At 39.8% G+C, this 14,849-nt stretch overlaps 1 protein-coding gene across 1 annotated transcript in view; it reads right to left on the minus strand.

The window, feature by feature from the left end:
• dym (dymeclin) overlaps nt 1-14,849 on the minus strand; it is a 69,881-nt gene that overhangs the window by 50,577 nt on the left and 4,455 nt on the right. Inside the window, exons 5-8 of the mRNA XM_015942872.3 lie at nt 13,539-13,675; nt 13,093-13,165; nt 9,770-9,895; nt 7,407-7,543 (exon numbers count right to left, since the gene is read on the minus strand). Coding sequence (XP_015798358.3) covers nt 7,407-7,543; nt 9,770-9,895; nt 13,093-13,165; nt 13,539-13,675 — 473 coding nt within the window. The remainder of the gene's footprint in view (nt 1-7,406; nt 7,544-9,769; nt 9,896-13,092; nt 13,166-13,538; nt 13,676-14,849) is intronic.

Here is a 14,849-nt window from a genome sequence, read left to right on the forward strand (position 1 = left end):
AAGAACAAAATGAGACACAACACTGAAACACTGTTTTTATTTAATTTTATAGCTAAACGTTTTCTTTAGAAAAACTGAAAAAACATTTAACTTATTATATGTTGCCTTTAAAATACTAATTTACAAAATAAATCACCCAAAATGAAGTTATAAAACCACCCAGAAACTTTGGTAACACTTTATAACAAAGGTCCATTCTTTAATGTTACTTAGTGCATTATTAAACAATAATAAACTTAAGTATTAACAACTGCCTAACCATATTATGTAATGCATAACTAAGCAGACACCCTCCTCAGCCCTTTGTCCCAACGGCTCCGCGTGGCGAAATTGCGTCATTTTAACAACCACGCCCCTCCACCGCGCCTCCTCACGGCCCAAACTTTCCGCACCGCACACCTAGGAAATTTTCTAACCACGCGGACGGTCGGATGCAGAAAAACATGGCGGACCGGCAAGAACTAGTATGGCAGAGGTTCGTAAATACAGACATTTGTATGATTCAGCTCTCAGAGATCACCGTGATCAACATGTTGTTAATAATTCTTGGAGAGAAATAGCTCGCACTGTCGGAAAAGACGAGGACGCTGTTAAAAATTGCTGGAATGCCATGTTGTAAACAACAGTAATTTTTACTTCTACTGTGGTGTAGTGTTGGATGCATGCCGTAGAGCTCCATGCTGCCCCGTTCAGTTTGGGAAAATATTGGCTCACCGCAGAGACGAGCCGCACGAACCATAAACGCTGCAAGTTGTAAAGCGCGTTCCATCCGCGAGCCGCATCACCAAGCGGAAAGTAACTGCGTCAAGCATAAACCAAGCTTAAGCAGAGAGGCCCAGACTTCCCTCCCAACAGCCACTTGGGCCAGCTCCTCTAGGGGAATCTCAAGGCATTCCCTGACCAGCCAAGAGACATAGTCCCTCCAGCGTGTCCTAGGTGTTCTTTTAGGTTTTGTCCTGGTTTAATGTACCCATAAAAACTTACCAGGGAGGCGTCCAGTAGGTATTCTAACAAGATGCTTGAGCCACTTCAACTGGTTCTACTTCGAGCCCCTCCCAGATGACCGAGCTTCTCACCTCATCTCTAAGGGAGAGCCCAGCCACCCTGTGCGGAAATTTATTTTGGCCGCTTGCATCAATTATCTCATTCTTTTGGTCACTACCCAAAGCTTGTGACCATAGGTGAGGGTAGGAACGTAGCTCAACCGGTAAGCTTTGCCTTCTGGCTCAGCTCTCTCTTCAACAAACAGACTGGTACAACACCCGCATCAATGCAGACGCAGCACTAATCCACTTGTCGATTTCGTGCTCCATCTTTCCCTCACTCATGAACAAGACCCCAAGATACTTATACTCCTCCACTTGTGGCAGGACCTCAGCCCTGACCCGGAGAAGGCATTCTACCCTTTTCCAAATCAAGACCATGGTCTCAGATTTAGTGGGGCTGATTCTCGTCCCAGCTGCTTCACACTTTTGCGAACTGCTCCAGTGAGAGCCGGAGATCACGGTCTGATGAAGCCAACAGGACCACATTATCTGCAAAAAGCAGAGACCTGATCCTCAGGCCACCAAAACGAATCCCCTCAATACCTTGGCTGCGCCTAGAAATCTGGTCCATAAAAGTTATGAAGAGAATTGGCGACAAAAGGGCAGTCTTGTCAAACTCTCACCAGAAACAAGCCCGACTTACTGCTGGCAATGCGGAACAAACTCTGGCACTGGTCATATAGGAAGCTAACAGCCCGCATCAGTCTGGGGAGTGTTGCAAAGCTATTCCCCACCAGGACATCAGAGGGCGTAGCGATAGTATATTTACTGATGTGTTTATATATTTCAGAGACTTTATAACACGGACAATGGTTTTCAGCATCCTTCATTCTCCTCTATGTTTCCATGCGGTCGCCACCCCTAAACTCACGTTTCCCGTCATTTCCGTCCATGAATGAAACGTTTGCTTCGTATTTTTGTACTCCTTCAGTCACAGGTGAATAAACAGTCATATTTTCGGACTTTTTCCACGAGGCATTCTTCAATCTGTTTCGTGTCTGTCGCTAAACACCTTTTTACTTTTCGACGGGGAAAAGGCGATGCTGTTGATCAATTTATAGGAAGCGGCGTCCTGACCAATCACAAGCATGCGGCCTCTGTCATTCTGGGCATGTCTCTGTCACCCTCTCCAATCCTGACGGAAAGCCCTATAGCGTTGCGTGGGTCCACACCGACGCAGATGGAGAAGTATAAACTGGGCTTTAAACAAACTACGAGCTCTCCATTACACTTGAAAGAGGTTAACAGGTCGAGTACGGTTTTCTGCATGCACCAATTTGGACACAAACTTAATACAAGATTAGTTTTTTCTTTTTAACAAAACAAAATTGTGGTTGGAGCAGCTGCTGTTTTATCTTTTTTTTAATGCTCAGTCATTAGTTTATTGTAGACTATCAAAAAATGTGGCAAATATCTGATGATTAAATCGGTCGACTAATTAACTGATCTACTTATCATCCAGTGGTGTCCAATCCTGGTCCTTGAGGGCCACGAAACCTGCATCCTGCAGGGCTATGATTGGACACCACTGATCTAGTATCCTCAGTCCTCCACTAGAATATGCTTAAAGAAACATTTGTTATTAACTGAACATAAACTAATATCAAAACTTTAAAGGTCCCACTCACTTTTTTTAATTTTTTTTTTTTTTTTATAATTTAGTTTAGTTTATTTCAAACAAAGAAAACATACATTTTTTTAAAAAAATACCACAAACAGAAAAAATACATATCATCCCTTCTTCTGTGTTTGAAAAGGAGTAGGCTGAAGTGGAAACTTATATGTCCCTACCCCTTTATACAAGTAATTTTTACTTGTTTACTAAATCTAACACAAAACCGACATTAAAACAAACAAAATGGTACAAGTCACCAAAAACCACCAAATTATATGGAAAAAAAACAACAAAAGAAAAAAAAAACATCTTTTTACAATTGATACAATTTACTTTTCCTTAGAATAAAGGACACTCACATAAATCATCTATTTTCTACTATATACTTGTTCAGAATATGTTTTTTATAATTCATTTTAAACACATTTATATTTGTACTTACTTTAATTTCTTCTTCTAAATTGTTCCATAATTTAACCCCAATTATTGTGATACACATCTGTTTTAATGTTGTTCTAAACTTATGTATCTTTAAGTTTAGTGTTCCTCTCAGGTTATATCCTCCTTCTCTCTCTGTGAACAGTTTCTGTATTTTATCAGGCATTAATTTATTTCTTACTTTATACATTATTTGTGCTGTTTTGTATTTAACCAAGTCCTGGAACTTCATTATCCGTGTTTTAATAAAAGTTCATTTGTGTGATCCAAATATCCTGCATTTGTTATTAATCTGATAGCCCTTTTCTGCATTGTTGTTAATGTCTGTAAATGACTTTTGTACGTGTTTCCCCAGACCTCTACACAATAGCTCAAATATGGCAGTAGCATCGTATTGTATAACATATAAAGTGCTTTCTGATTAAAAATATACTTAGCTTTCCCCAATAAAGCAATGCCCCGTGCAAGCTTCCCCCTAACATATTTGATGTGTGGCTTCCAACAGATTCTGCTGTCTATGACCACCCCAAGAAATTTTATTTCATATACTCTCTCAATTTTTACATTATTAATTACTATATCTAATTCATTGTGTCTTCTTTCATTACCAAACAACATAAATTTTGTTTTCTCTAAATTTAGTGACAGTTTATTTACATCAAACCATTTTTTTAATTTATTTATTTCCTGTGTGACCACATCCAGGACCTGTTGCAATTCCACCCCCGAGCAAAAAACATTTGTGTCATCTGCAAACAATACAAACTTCAAAACTTGTGAAACCCTACAAATGTCATTTATGTACATTATGAATAGTTTAGGTCCTAAGACTGATCCTTGAGGCACCCCACATTGTATCTGTCTTAGTCCTGATTTATGTTGATTTATTTGCACGTATTGTTGTCTATTTGATAAATAACTTTTTATCCAGTCCAATACTATACCCCTGAAACCATATTTTTCCATTTTTCTCATCAATACATCATGGTTTACTGTATCGAAAGCTTTCTTCAGATCTAAAAACAACCCTATTGCATGCTTCTTTTTGTCAATGCATTCTGTTATTTCCTCATTAAGATCAATCAGTGCCTGGACTGTTGACCTATTATTCCTGAAGCCATACTGGCATTCCGTCAGCAACTCACATTGATCAACAAAATTATCGAATCTTTTAACAAACAGTTTTTCTAATATTTTGGAAAATTGTGATAGTATTGACACAGGTCTATAATTTGTAAATTGATGCTTATCTCCTGTCTTGTAAATAGGAATTACCCTTGCTACTTTCATGTTATTTGGAAAAAACCCCTTTTGAAAAGAAAGATTACAAATGTGTGTTAATGGTTTTACAATGCCCTCAATCACATATTTCAGTGTTTTCATGTCAATATCGTTCCAGTCTGTACTGGTTTTATTCTTCATATTTCTAACTATCTCATAAATCTCCTTCTCATCAACTGCTCTTAAAAAAACAGACTTTTTATTTCTTTCAACATACTCTGTGGCATCCGTTTGTATCTCATCAACTATTATTTTTTCCTCCAATTTAGATCCTATGTTTACAAAATATTTGTTGAATTCATCCACTGCTTCATGGGTTAGGGTTAGGGATAAATTTGCTGTGGTCTCTGGTATGAATGAGCTCCAGCGCTCCTGTTTGAGTAGGCAGAAGTGAGTCAGAGAAGCAAGGGCAGAAAACAACAAGACTACAAGTCTTACTCAATATTCATGACATATCAGCTTTGATTGGCCAACAGAAATGTGACTCTTCCACTGCCTTTGTTCGTTGATGTGTTATCGCCAAAAATAACACAAGTCTGAACGTGTTCCACCATGTTGTGGAGTTGCTAATGCTAAAGGTGAGCTTCTGCTAGCATTCATGCACTCTGCGCTCTCCTGGCCACAGAATCAACACAGCCTTCCAGTTGAGGGTTGCAAGCAAAGTTGTGCCGTGCAAGAGACCGGCTTTTTATGACACAATCAATTTCCCGTCTATTCCCTTTCTGCAGCTAATGTAGGTGATGGGGTAAAAAACTATTTTATTTGTGCAGCATGCATGTGCAACTCAGAGTGACCGATCGTATTTCAAACAGAACAAAAATTACAGTTTCTCAGTGATCCAGACCTTTGCATAAACAGATCCAATGTTTGCATTAATTTGTTGTGGATTATGTCATTTATACAGCTTTGGGACAAAGAAAGAAATCAAGAGTTGCTGTTGAGGTCGTTGTTCAACAGTGCGTGTGTGTGTGTGTGTGTGTGTGTGTGTGTGTGTGTGTGTGTGTGTGTGTGTGTGTGTGTGTGTGTGTGTGTGTGTGTGTAAGGGAGGCGGCTGCAGACAAACAGGCTCTAGGGGATTACAGAACAGGACGGGAGACCATAACTCATCAAGCCGATCAGTGGCCACAGACAGACTGACTGGGCTGAATGGTGATTGCTCACTGATAGAAATCTGCCACCAACAACCAACAAAAAGCATTTATCCACAGGGGAAACCCAGCCCTATTCTCACACTCAAACAAACACACAAAAGCTTCACCAGCCTCCAACACAAACAGCTCAGTTTATTTGTGACTCATCATCATTCCTCTTCACTTTTCTGTCCACTTCATCAGCCTAATTTAATTTATCACAATTTAGATCTAAAGAGATCAGATTTTTGTTTGCGAGTTAGCTTCTGAATGAAGTAGTGCATTGTACAAAAACAATATAAAATAAACACAGATTTTTAGAGAAGCATTAAAGCTGCAATGTCAAATTTGGAAAAAAATTTGCTTAAAACATTATTTCATGCCTCTTTCGGCATTAATAAACATTGTTGTTTTACACATTTACCTCTTCACTTATTGCCAGTGATGAAAGGGAATCTGATGTTCTTGTTACTTTGCTGGAGGTTGCACTCCCAGGCATTTTTTACCCTAATGGCCATCAGTTGGTAAGGTCTTACTTGAACACAAAAGTAATGCTTGCTTGCAATCATTTAGGTATATACTGCCCCCTATCGCCAGGGAAACTACACACTGTCACTTTAACAACATTGTAATATAGATATAAATATATTGTGGAGACAAAAATAAAACATTAATAAAGTGGTTCTCTCACATTTGTCTAAAAACCTCTGCTAGTAACACATTTCAATGGACTATTGCCTTTATGCGTTTGCCTGTAATCTTATTGTTTTTCTTCTTTCTTATCTCTAAGTGTATGTGCTGCTATAGCAAGTGCATTTCCCTACTGTGGGTTCAATAAAGTCTATTCCAACTCTAATACCAAAAATATAATCATGAGGACAGAAGCCCACAAACAGCACAAGAACAGTGTTGACTTAGCATCTGCAACAACAACATAACTGCTCACATGACCCCAAGATGTATTCAGATGCCCTGTGTGCTTGTCAGGAAAAATAAACAAAATAGTACCTTGCGGATCGATGGGCCCACTGTTTCCACTAACCTCTCGAAGGATCCAGGTGGCGGTACTGTCGGAAGGATTCTGGGTCTTCCAGGCGCATCTCTTGGAGTAGATTGGCCTAAACTCCTTGCCTGGCCCTTCTTTCCAGCCACCGTACACAAACTTTCCTAACGCCGGTGAGGGCGACGCTTCATCAACAAAAAAAGTAGAGGCATTTCTTCCGTTTCCAGCTCTGTCTCCATTTTGTTTATTTTCTGACATGCAGACAGGGGGCTGCCATCTTGGGGTCATGTGAGCGGAGAACGCGCTTTGATTGGCTAATACAATATTTCAGCTCAGCCAGCAGCTCAGTAGTGCGCACACGGCGAGTTTTTACCCCCCCGTGAGGCGGAAAATATCTAACTGGTGAGATATTCACCTCAGCGTCTCGTGAGGCAGAAAACTCAGTGAAAATCAGGCGCGCACAGCGAGGTATCTGCTGAGCAAACGGTCATTCGAGGCCGTTTGCTCAGCAGTTTGCTCTCGTGTGCTGGCAGTGGGTGCGTCGGCCCTGTTCGCCTCGGGAAGGGGGCTGAAAAGGCGTCCAGTTACGCGTAGGAAAATCCAGTTGAGGAGATAGCATGTTGTTTTGCACACTATTGAACTGTTTTCTAATAATTTTATGTTTTTAAATAAAGTAAAGGAAGGAGAGAAAAATGTTTCCCTTTTAATTTTTCAATTTAATACGATTGATCTGAGCTACTACAGCAATCAATTTCCCTCTGGGATTAATAAAGTATTTTTGAATTGAATTGAGTTGTAATTCAAATACCACATTAAGATGGAAGTTTGCAAATTTGACAAAAAGCTCTTTATTCTTTTCTCTGGTTTATATGTGTTCAGGTGAGTTCTCTTACTTGCCACCCCAGATGCAAGGCCGTAAAGCAGACCCCCCTCAGCTTTGGGCTCAAAAATGTGGGTTGCTGGAGGACACTTCTCCTGTCTGATGAAATTGTAGAGCAGGGTCTTCACCAGTCGACTTGTCAAGCATAAACTGTGGACCAAGAGCCAAATTAAAATGGGTAAATATTTTTGTCAGTAGAATACCAAAATAAACAAGTGGTGCTCGCTGCAGAACCACAAAGGCGGAGCTGCACCAGAAGGTGGAGCTGCACCAGAGTCAGCCCCGCCCATTCTATCAGAGTCAGTCCAATTCCTTCCAGTTGTCAGACTTTATAGCATTCTGGAACCAAAGAGGGTGTTATAGCTAAAAAATGCAAGATTGAGGATGGAGTTGAGAAGTGAATTGAACAGTTTTTGTAAAGGTTCCATATATTTAAAAATCTAACTTTTTGAACTTTTAATCATGTTATATTGTCATTTCCTCATAAGAAACACGCCAAAGCCATTTTTGGCCTCATTCATGCATTTTCTTCCCATCTCAGCTTCAATTTGGTCTCCTCCCCCGAAGCGGGTCTGGTCTTGGTTCTCAAATCTGGATATTCTGTGAATTTTCTGACAAAATATTTCTGAAATGACTTCTACTGAGACACCGCCAGAAAAATCGTACATCCCATCTACAAAGACACACCGAATAGCATAATCAAATGTAACGCCACCTAAGTTTTTATCAAATGTGGTGGTGTAGTGGTGATGGTGTCAGGTTGACATGCAGTTTTGTGCAGGTTTGCATCCCAGCAGTGGAAATATTCTATAATCTCTTTTCCTCATTTCTAGCTACACTTGGCAGTACTATGTTTACAACAATTTATTGGTATGCCATTTAACATATAATGACTAATGTGTTTTTTTATTTATTCATTCGTTTATTTAGCCAGTGTGAGTCCATCTGTGAGCAGAGTTTCAACTAAAATGCTGTTTAGGAACGACCAAATTCAAAGAACTTGTAGAGACATAAATATTTTTCTGAAAATGAACATTAGAACTAAAATATGAACAAATTAAATGTTTCAGCTGGCTAAATAGATTGTTGCCGACCCCACCGAGAATCGAACCAGCATCAGCTGAGGAGAAAGCAAAACTTAGGTTAGACAATCTTGCCACTGGACTACCAGAAACCACATGGTGGTGGTACATGCTGTTGTACAGAAGTTTTGTTAGAGCGGCTGTGGGCAGATATTCGCTAAGAGAAACCTTTTTATTTCGGGATATATTCAGACTTTGTCATGTAGCAAGTTATATTTATCTTGTTTAATTGGAGCATAGAAAATAGCATTAACGACTGTAAACTAGTAACAGCCGTAATTCATGTGGGTCAGGTCAGTTTGCGATAAAGTTGAAAACAAAAACGGAAGTCAGTGGGCTAGGCTGAGTTTGCGTGAATGGGCGGGGCTGACTCTGGTGCAGCTCCACCTTATGGTGCAGCTCCGCCTTTGTAGTTCTGCAGCGAGCACCCTCTCAAAATAAAACCCATCAGCACAATCGGAAAGTGGAACATCATTTTTAAAACACAAGCGCTGGGGTTTTCTGATTGTAAGCAATTCTTCCAGTGTTTAATTGGGGCTCTCCGTTGTATTTAGAATAAAATATGTCCAACAAAAAGGATTTTATACAGTTGGAAACTGTTCTTTGAGCTCCTATATAGCATTTTAAATTTGTTGGCTCACAACGTCCCAGGGGCCCTGATTAATGGTGCATAATAAAGCCCTTCCATGAAAAAGCAGACTTTCCCCGCCCACTCAGCCAGAAAAGGAATATTAAATGAGCTGCATGCATATTGGCCAATTTTCCCCAGAGGGCTCTATGTCAGGTAGTAACTCTGTGTTCTGGGTGCTTTCGTGGAAGGGGGCTGAAGTGAGTGTCGGGCTAGACGATATATTGAACAGGAATACAATAACCGCAAGATGTGGATCTATCTGGCAGTCATTCAAAATCTGGATGTTCCCAGTACATCCTGGGACATGGGCGGTACTCCAACATTCTTAGCAGTTAGCAGTAGCTGAAGCTAGCGCTGGCAGTAGCTCAGGCTAGTGTTAGCAGGAGCAAAGTTAGCATAACTGCCACCAACCTTTATGTACTCTGACACAGAGGTGGGTTGGCACATGCAATGCAAGGTGGCGTGTCGAAGCTTGTGATGTGTTAAACGAGCTTTTCTGTGAATGAATCGTGTCTCCGTAGCCATAACAACATTATTCATTTATACAGGAAAGCAAGTCAAAGACGGTGCAGGCTTTTAGTGCGCTAAATTAACATGAATGTGGTTTTTAAATCTTAGGACCCCCTTCAGGTTAAATGACAATGACCGAGTGTGTTTTCTCACCATCGTCCCTTCATGATGTGCTGGCAGATTAATCCATCCCTGAGGATGTCTTTGTGGAGGAGCTGATTGGAGAAGAAGACCAGCAACGTGGTCACTGCTTCGAACAGGATGCTGTAGGTGATATCTCTGCAGGAAAAGTTGAGTCAATATTTCCATTAGATCAATTATCATTAATCATTAGTTTTTTAAAGAGAATTTATTCTGCCATGTCTCATCTGTACTGGTGTATAAATGACTTTATTCCTGGAAACAAATGAACTGCAACGTGGACAGTGACACCACGATGTGACTTTCAAACCTACATACAAACACTTAGCTTAGAATAGAAAACAGGGATGGACAATATATCGGCATCAATATCGGTATCGGCCGATGTTAGTCATTTTTCAACATATCGGTATCGGTTCGACAAATAAAACCAGGCAGATATTAACAACCAATATTTTTTCCATTTCATCTCCCTTTGTTTGCCTGTTTCAGTAAATGTGTGTGTTGTGTGTACATAATAACAAATTCAGCTTTAATAATTTTCATTCTATACAAAATCTGCTGATTTTAGAAGCATTAATGTCAGTATATCGGTATCGGCAAATATCGGTTATCGGCCATAACAGTGATCTTGATATCGGTATCGGCCAAGAAAATTTCATATCGGTGCATCACTAATAGAAAATGTATTATTTTTTTACTTTAAGTATTCAATATTTTATACTAAAATGTCTACCTAATGTCTAACACAAAGATAAAAACACTTGTCCTTTAACAAAATAAAAATTAAAATAAATGTAAAATTGACTACAAATAATTGTTTCTAGTTTTTTAAGTACTAAACACCAGTCTCCATTTCTGGTATTAAATTAGCATTTTCTTTTTTGCTCATCTCAGAGATATATCCCTCCTAATAGAACCAAATAAATTTGGAAAAATTTTAAAAAATATATAAACATTTCTTTGCCCTTGAAATGCAAACTTCCCAACAATCCAGTTAAAAACGTTTAAAAATAAATAAACTGGCAGAACATTTTTCTGTCAACCAGACGCCCACTAGATAGGTTTTTGCAGACCTACACCTGTGACTGAAAAAATAAGCACTGATCTTTCATGTGAAACAAAGACACAAAAGGTGCAAATGTCTGCTTGAGGTTTGTGGAAGCTACGCCAAGAGTGGCCAGATTCCCAAAGCAGGAGCACGTACAGAGGAAATGGGCTTCCAGCTACAAAGAGGTTAAGGAAAAAAAACAGGGAGGCTTCAAGCTTGAAACAATGAATAATGTTGGAATGCGAATGCATTTAGACAATAGCCAGGTTTTGATGTCCGCAGGAAAGAGAAAAACATGAAGAAGATGGAAGAAAAATAGTGTAGACTTTAGTAGACAGAAGAGAATGTCAAAAATGACACCGTCCAGACATATGAAACAGACAGGAAAAGGGGGACAAAGCAGCAAATGTCAGTTAGTTTACATGAACTTGTCTGACACCGTTCCACACTGCAAGCCTGAGTAGAATCCAAAGGATTTTTCATGCTAACAGGCGGTCAGTCAGATAATTCCTCAGCTGATCAGCCCCACACCCACATTTTCCTCATTAATTCAGTGTTAGGGTGTGTACCACTCAGTGTTATAATTTCTTATTTCCTACACATAAAGACCTAGTACACTTTAACTTCTCTGTATGTTTAACCCATTGGCATCTTTTCCATCTTTCTTGAGTAGTAAATTAAGAAGCAAATGTGGAATGATCCATTTCCTTTAACCCACAACTCTGAACCAGAAACTGGGAATGATGCCACTCCTGGCTTAACAGTTCTCTAGTCAAAGGCTGGGAATCCAGTGGGACCTGCTCCATGTTGTGCTCAGTGATCAGACAAATTGCAGCTAGCAACACCAGCAGATCAACAGGATTTTTTTATTTGCTCTTTATACATTCAAACCCTGTAACAAATGAAGGTTTTACAGACTATGCTTGCGACCGATTGTATGAAATACAAACTGACATGAATACTTAAAAAAATATAAATAAAAACTTTATTAATGCAACCATTAAGACTAGTCATGCTCAAAGCAGCAGTTTTAAATTCTGAGATCAAAGCGGGTGAGAATTCTGACTTTGGAGACTGCTTTTTGTTAGCTGACCACTGGCATCCAAGGTACAGACAACGTAAAGACAAGGAATTTAAACTAGAGGTCGGTGACTCTTGAAGACCTTTTGGTTGATTCTTAAAGCCGCTATAGAGAATTTACAGAACAAGCTAGGTTTTGAATGCAAACACGGTCACGGAAAACTCACCCCTCCCCAAGGCATCTTCCCTGAAACGCTGCTGCAGGAACTGGAGACCCACATTGCCAGAGGAAACGAGATAGTGCTAAACATCAGTCGCCACTTTTTATGTTCTAACATCTTTTGCTTTCTGCTACTTCAAATGGTAAACGGCCCGTATTTGATATAACCCCCCAAAGTACTTTACAACACAATCAGTCATTCACACACACATTCACACCCTGGTGGAGACTAGCTACATTAACTGCCCTGGAGCGCACTGACGGAGACGAGGCTGACGTACGCAGGCGCCACCGGTCCCTCCTACCACCACCAGCAGGCAAGGTGGGTTAAGCAGACAGCGACAAACTGAGCAGGGCTTGAACCTGCAACCATCCGATTACGGGGTGAGCACTTAACTCCTGTGCCACCGTCGCCCCTCGTGTTTTTTTTTTTTCTTTTTTGGGGGGGGGAGACGGACTCTGGTAGTTTGTCCTATAGCAGCCAGCTGTTTCTTCTTCTATGATGTTATTGAGCGGTTAACCTCTGACACCAGTGGTCTGTTGCTAAATACGCAAGTGTGTAAAAATGGAGGACCCAGGGAAGTGTGGCGGTTCAGCGAGACAGACAACCGGATGGCCCAAGGGCTGCACCATGTTATTGGTGGAGGTTTTTAGACAAATGCGAGATAACCACTTTATTTTATTTATTTTACACCCACAATATATTTATTACTATACTCTGAAGGTTAAGAGGCATGAAAATGTTTGAAGCCAATTTGGTTTTCCAGATTTGCTATAGAAGCTTTATTATATAAAGCTCCTCAGATGAGAGAATCAAACAGGAAATCCTGTTGATTCAACTGCTAGAATTCAAACACAACAAAATGGGGGTGTTGGGTAAAAAACTTCAATTTACTTTATTGGTAACCTTTGACAACAGTATGGCTTAAACCCACTAAAAAAGCAACAAAACAAGCAAGTGTGATTTCAGTAAAAGAGAGCGAGGGGTGTTTAAAATTCAGTCACATTCACCTCAGCACAAACACAGACACTGCAGGTACTTACAGCAGGGGCACTTCAACAATCAGGTGAACAAGGTTCAACAACAGCTCTTCTAGGAGGTCCTCGCTCCCAGTTTCTACAGGTGTGAAAGGGGCAGCTTTTATACCAGACACATTTTTCATGGTAACTCTTCACAAGAGCAATAGTAAATGACCTTAGTTAAGAAGCTATGCGCTATCTAATAATTACATAATGTCCTCATTAGCTGATTAACATTCCCATTGGCAGAGAAACGAGAGTGATCTGAAATTTTTATCAGAACATTTTTAAGCAGGTAAAACAATGCTTTTAAATGTTATTCATTGTGGTAAGAAAAAGATTTAGTCCAGCAGTATACAAAAATGTTCTGAATTACCTCAATAAAACAAAGACCCTCAGATGTTTGAAATCTTCAGTCAGAAATTTCTAACTGAGGCCTGGCTGAGCCTGACAGACACACACCAGCTCACCTTCACAGCAGCCTGGCGCCCTCTCCTGGTAGCAGAACTGTTGGTGCAGCTCCTCCTCACTCAGCTCTCTGATGAACACCTTGAGCAAACAGCGAATCATGAACAGAGCGTTGTGGGCCTGCCAGATGAATAACTGACTGGAGGAAAAGAAACAAAAGCAGAAAAATCAAAAACACTCTGCTGCTAAAAACTGGCCTTGAGTGTGTGTGATGTTTGTGTTTGCACTAAAACACTGTAAAAGTACTATTATATCTTATTTAACCTGAAATAGTATTTAAAAAAAACAGGTTTCAGTGATCATTTCTATTCTTTGACCTGAAATGTGGAATGTTTGCAAACAAGCTCAGCTAATGATGAAGTGGTTGTTCGGAACCAATTAGGTCAATAAGCTAAGAAATTGGAGATGCTAGGTGACTGAAAAGAACATAAAGAAGCAGCTTTTACTAAGATTTACAACTAAAGTCCTACCTCGTTTGTGCTTCTTCGGTATAAGAAGTTTTCAAACTATGTACATGAGACGTGTCTGCATTTGGAGCCAGGCCCCACCAGATGATGCTGTGGAGCTCTACGAGCACTTAAAATAATCCATGAAACAGAATCTGTTGTTTTAGAGTAAAATTACAGAAAAATCTATTCCGTCACCAAGCATTGGTGTAAGTATATCTAGGTTTATGTCCGAATACAAGTCAAGCATAGTCATGGATGGCTATAACTAAATAAATAAATAAGAATAATTGAATAATCAAGTCATGTAAACATTTTGTGGTTATATGTGAAACTAAATTAAAACAATGTTTTTGTTAAAAAGATAACTGTCAAGCTCAGTAGGTTAAATTCTCATGAAGATCTGGATATGGGGTCAGCCCAGCAGTGTTTGTTTTATAATGATCACCTAAATAAAAGTGCGCATGCGTAAATCGCTCTCAACAGAAAGCCATGAACACCACAGTCCCTATCCCTGATGATCCAGATAAAATCTTTACACAACACAAGTGACGCAAGTTCCCATTCTAAGGGATGGTAGTCAGCTGCCATGTTGGTTGTCTTTGTTAGATGGATAAAAAGTAATCAAGATTTATTTTTTTGATGAAGGAAAAATGTAGGTCGTTTCTGAATACACAAGGACACTAGTATGTTTTTGTGTACTTGACAAGTACGCTCTAGGCAAGTACAGCAGAAAGCCCGTTCTACCGAGTAAGGGAGGATGAGGATGGCATTTGCAACAGAACTGTTGTGTCCTGGCAACAAGACTTATGTATTTTAGACCCAATTTTTATAGTTATGTTACGAAGCGGCCAATATTTCTCCACA

This window comes from Nothobranchius furzeri, chromosome 6, assembly GCF_043380555.1.
Source record: "Nothobranchius furzeri strain GRZ-AD chromosome 6, NfurGRZ-RIMD1, whole genome shotgun sequence".
Taxonomy (NCBI): domain Eukaryota; kingdom Metazoa; phylum Chordata; class Actinopteri; order Cyprinodontiformes; family Nothobranchiidae; genus Nothobranchius; species Nothobranchius furzeri.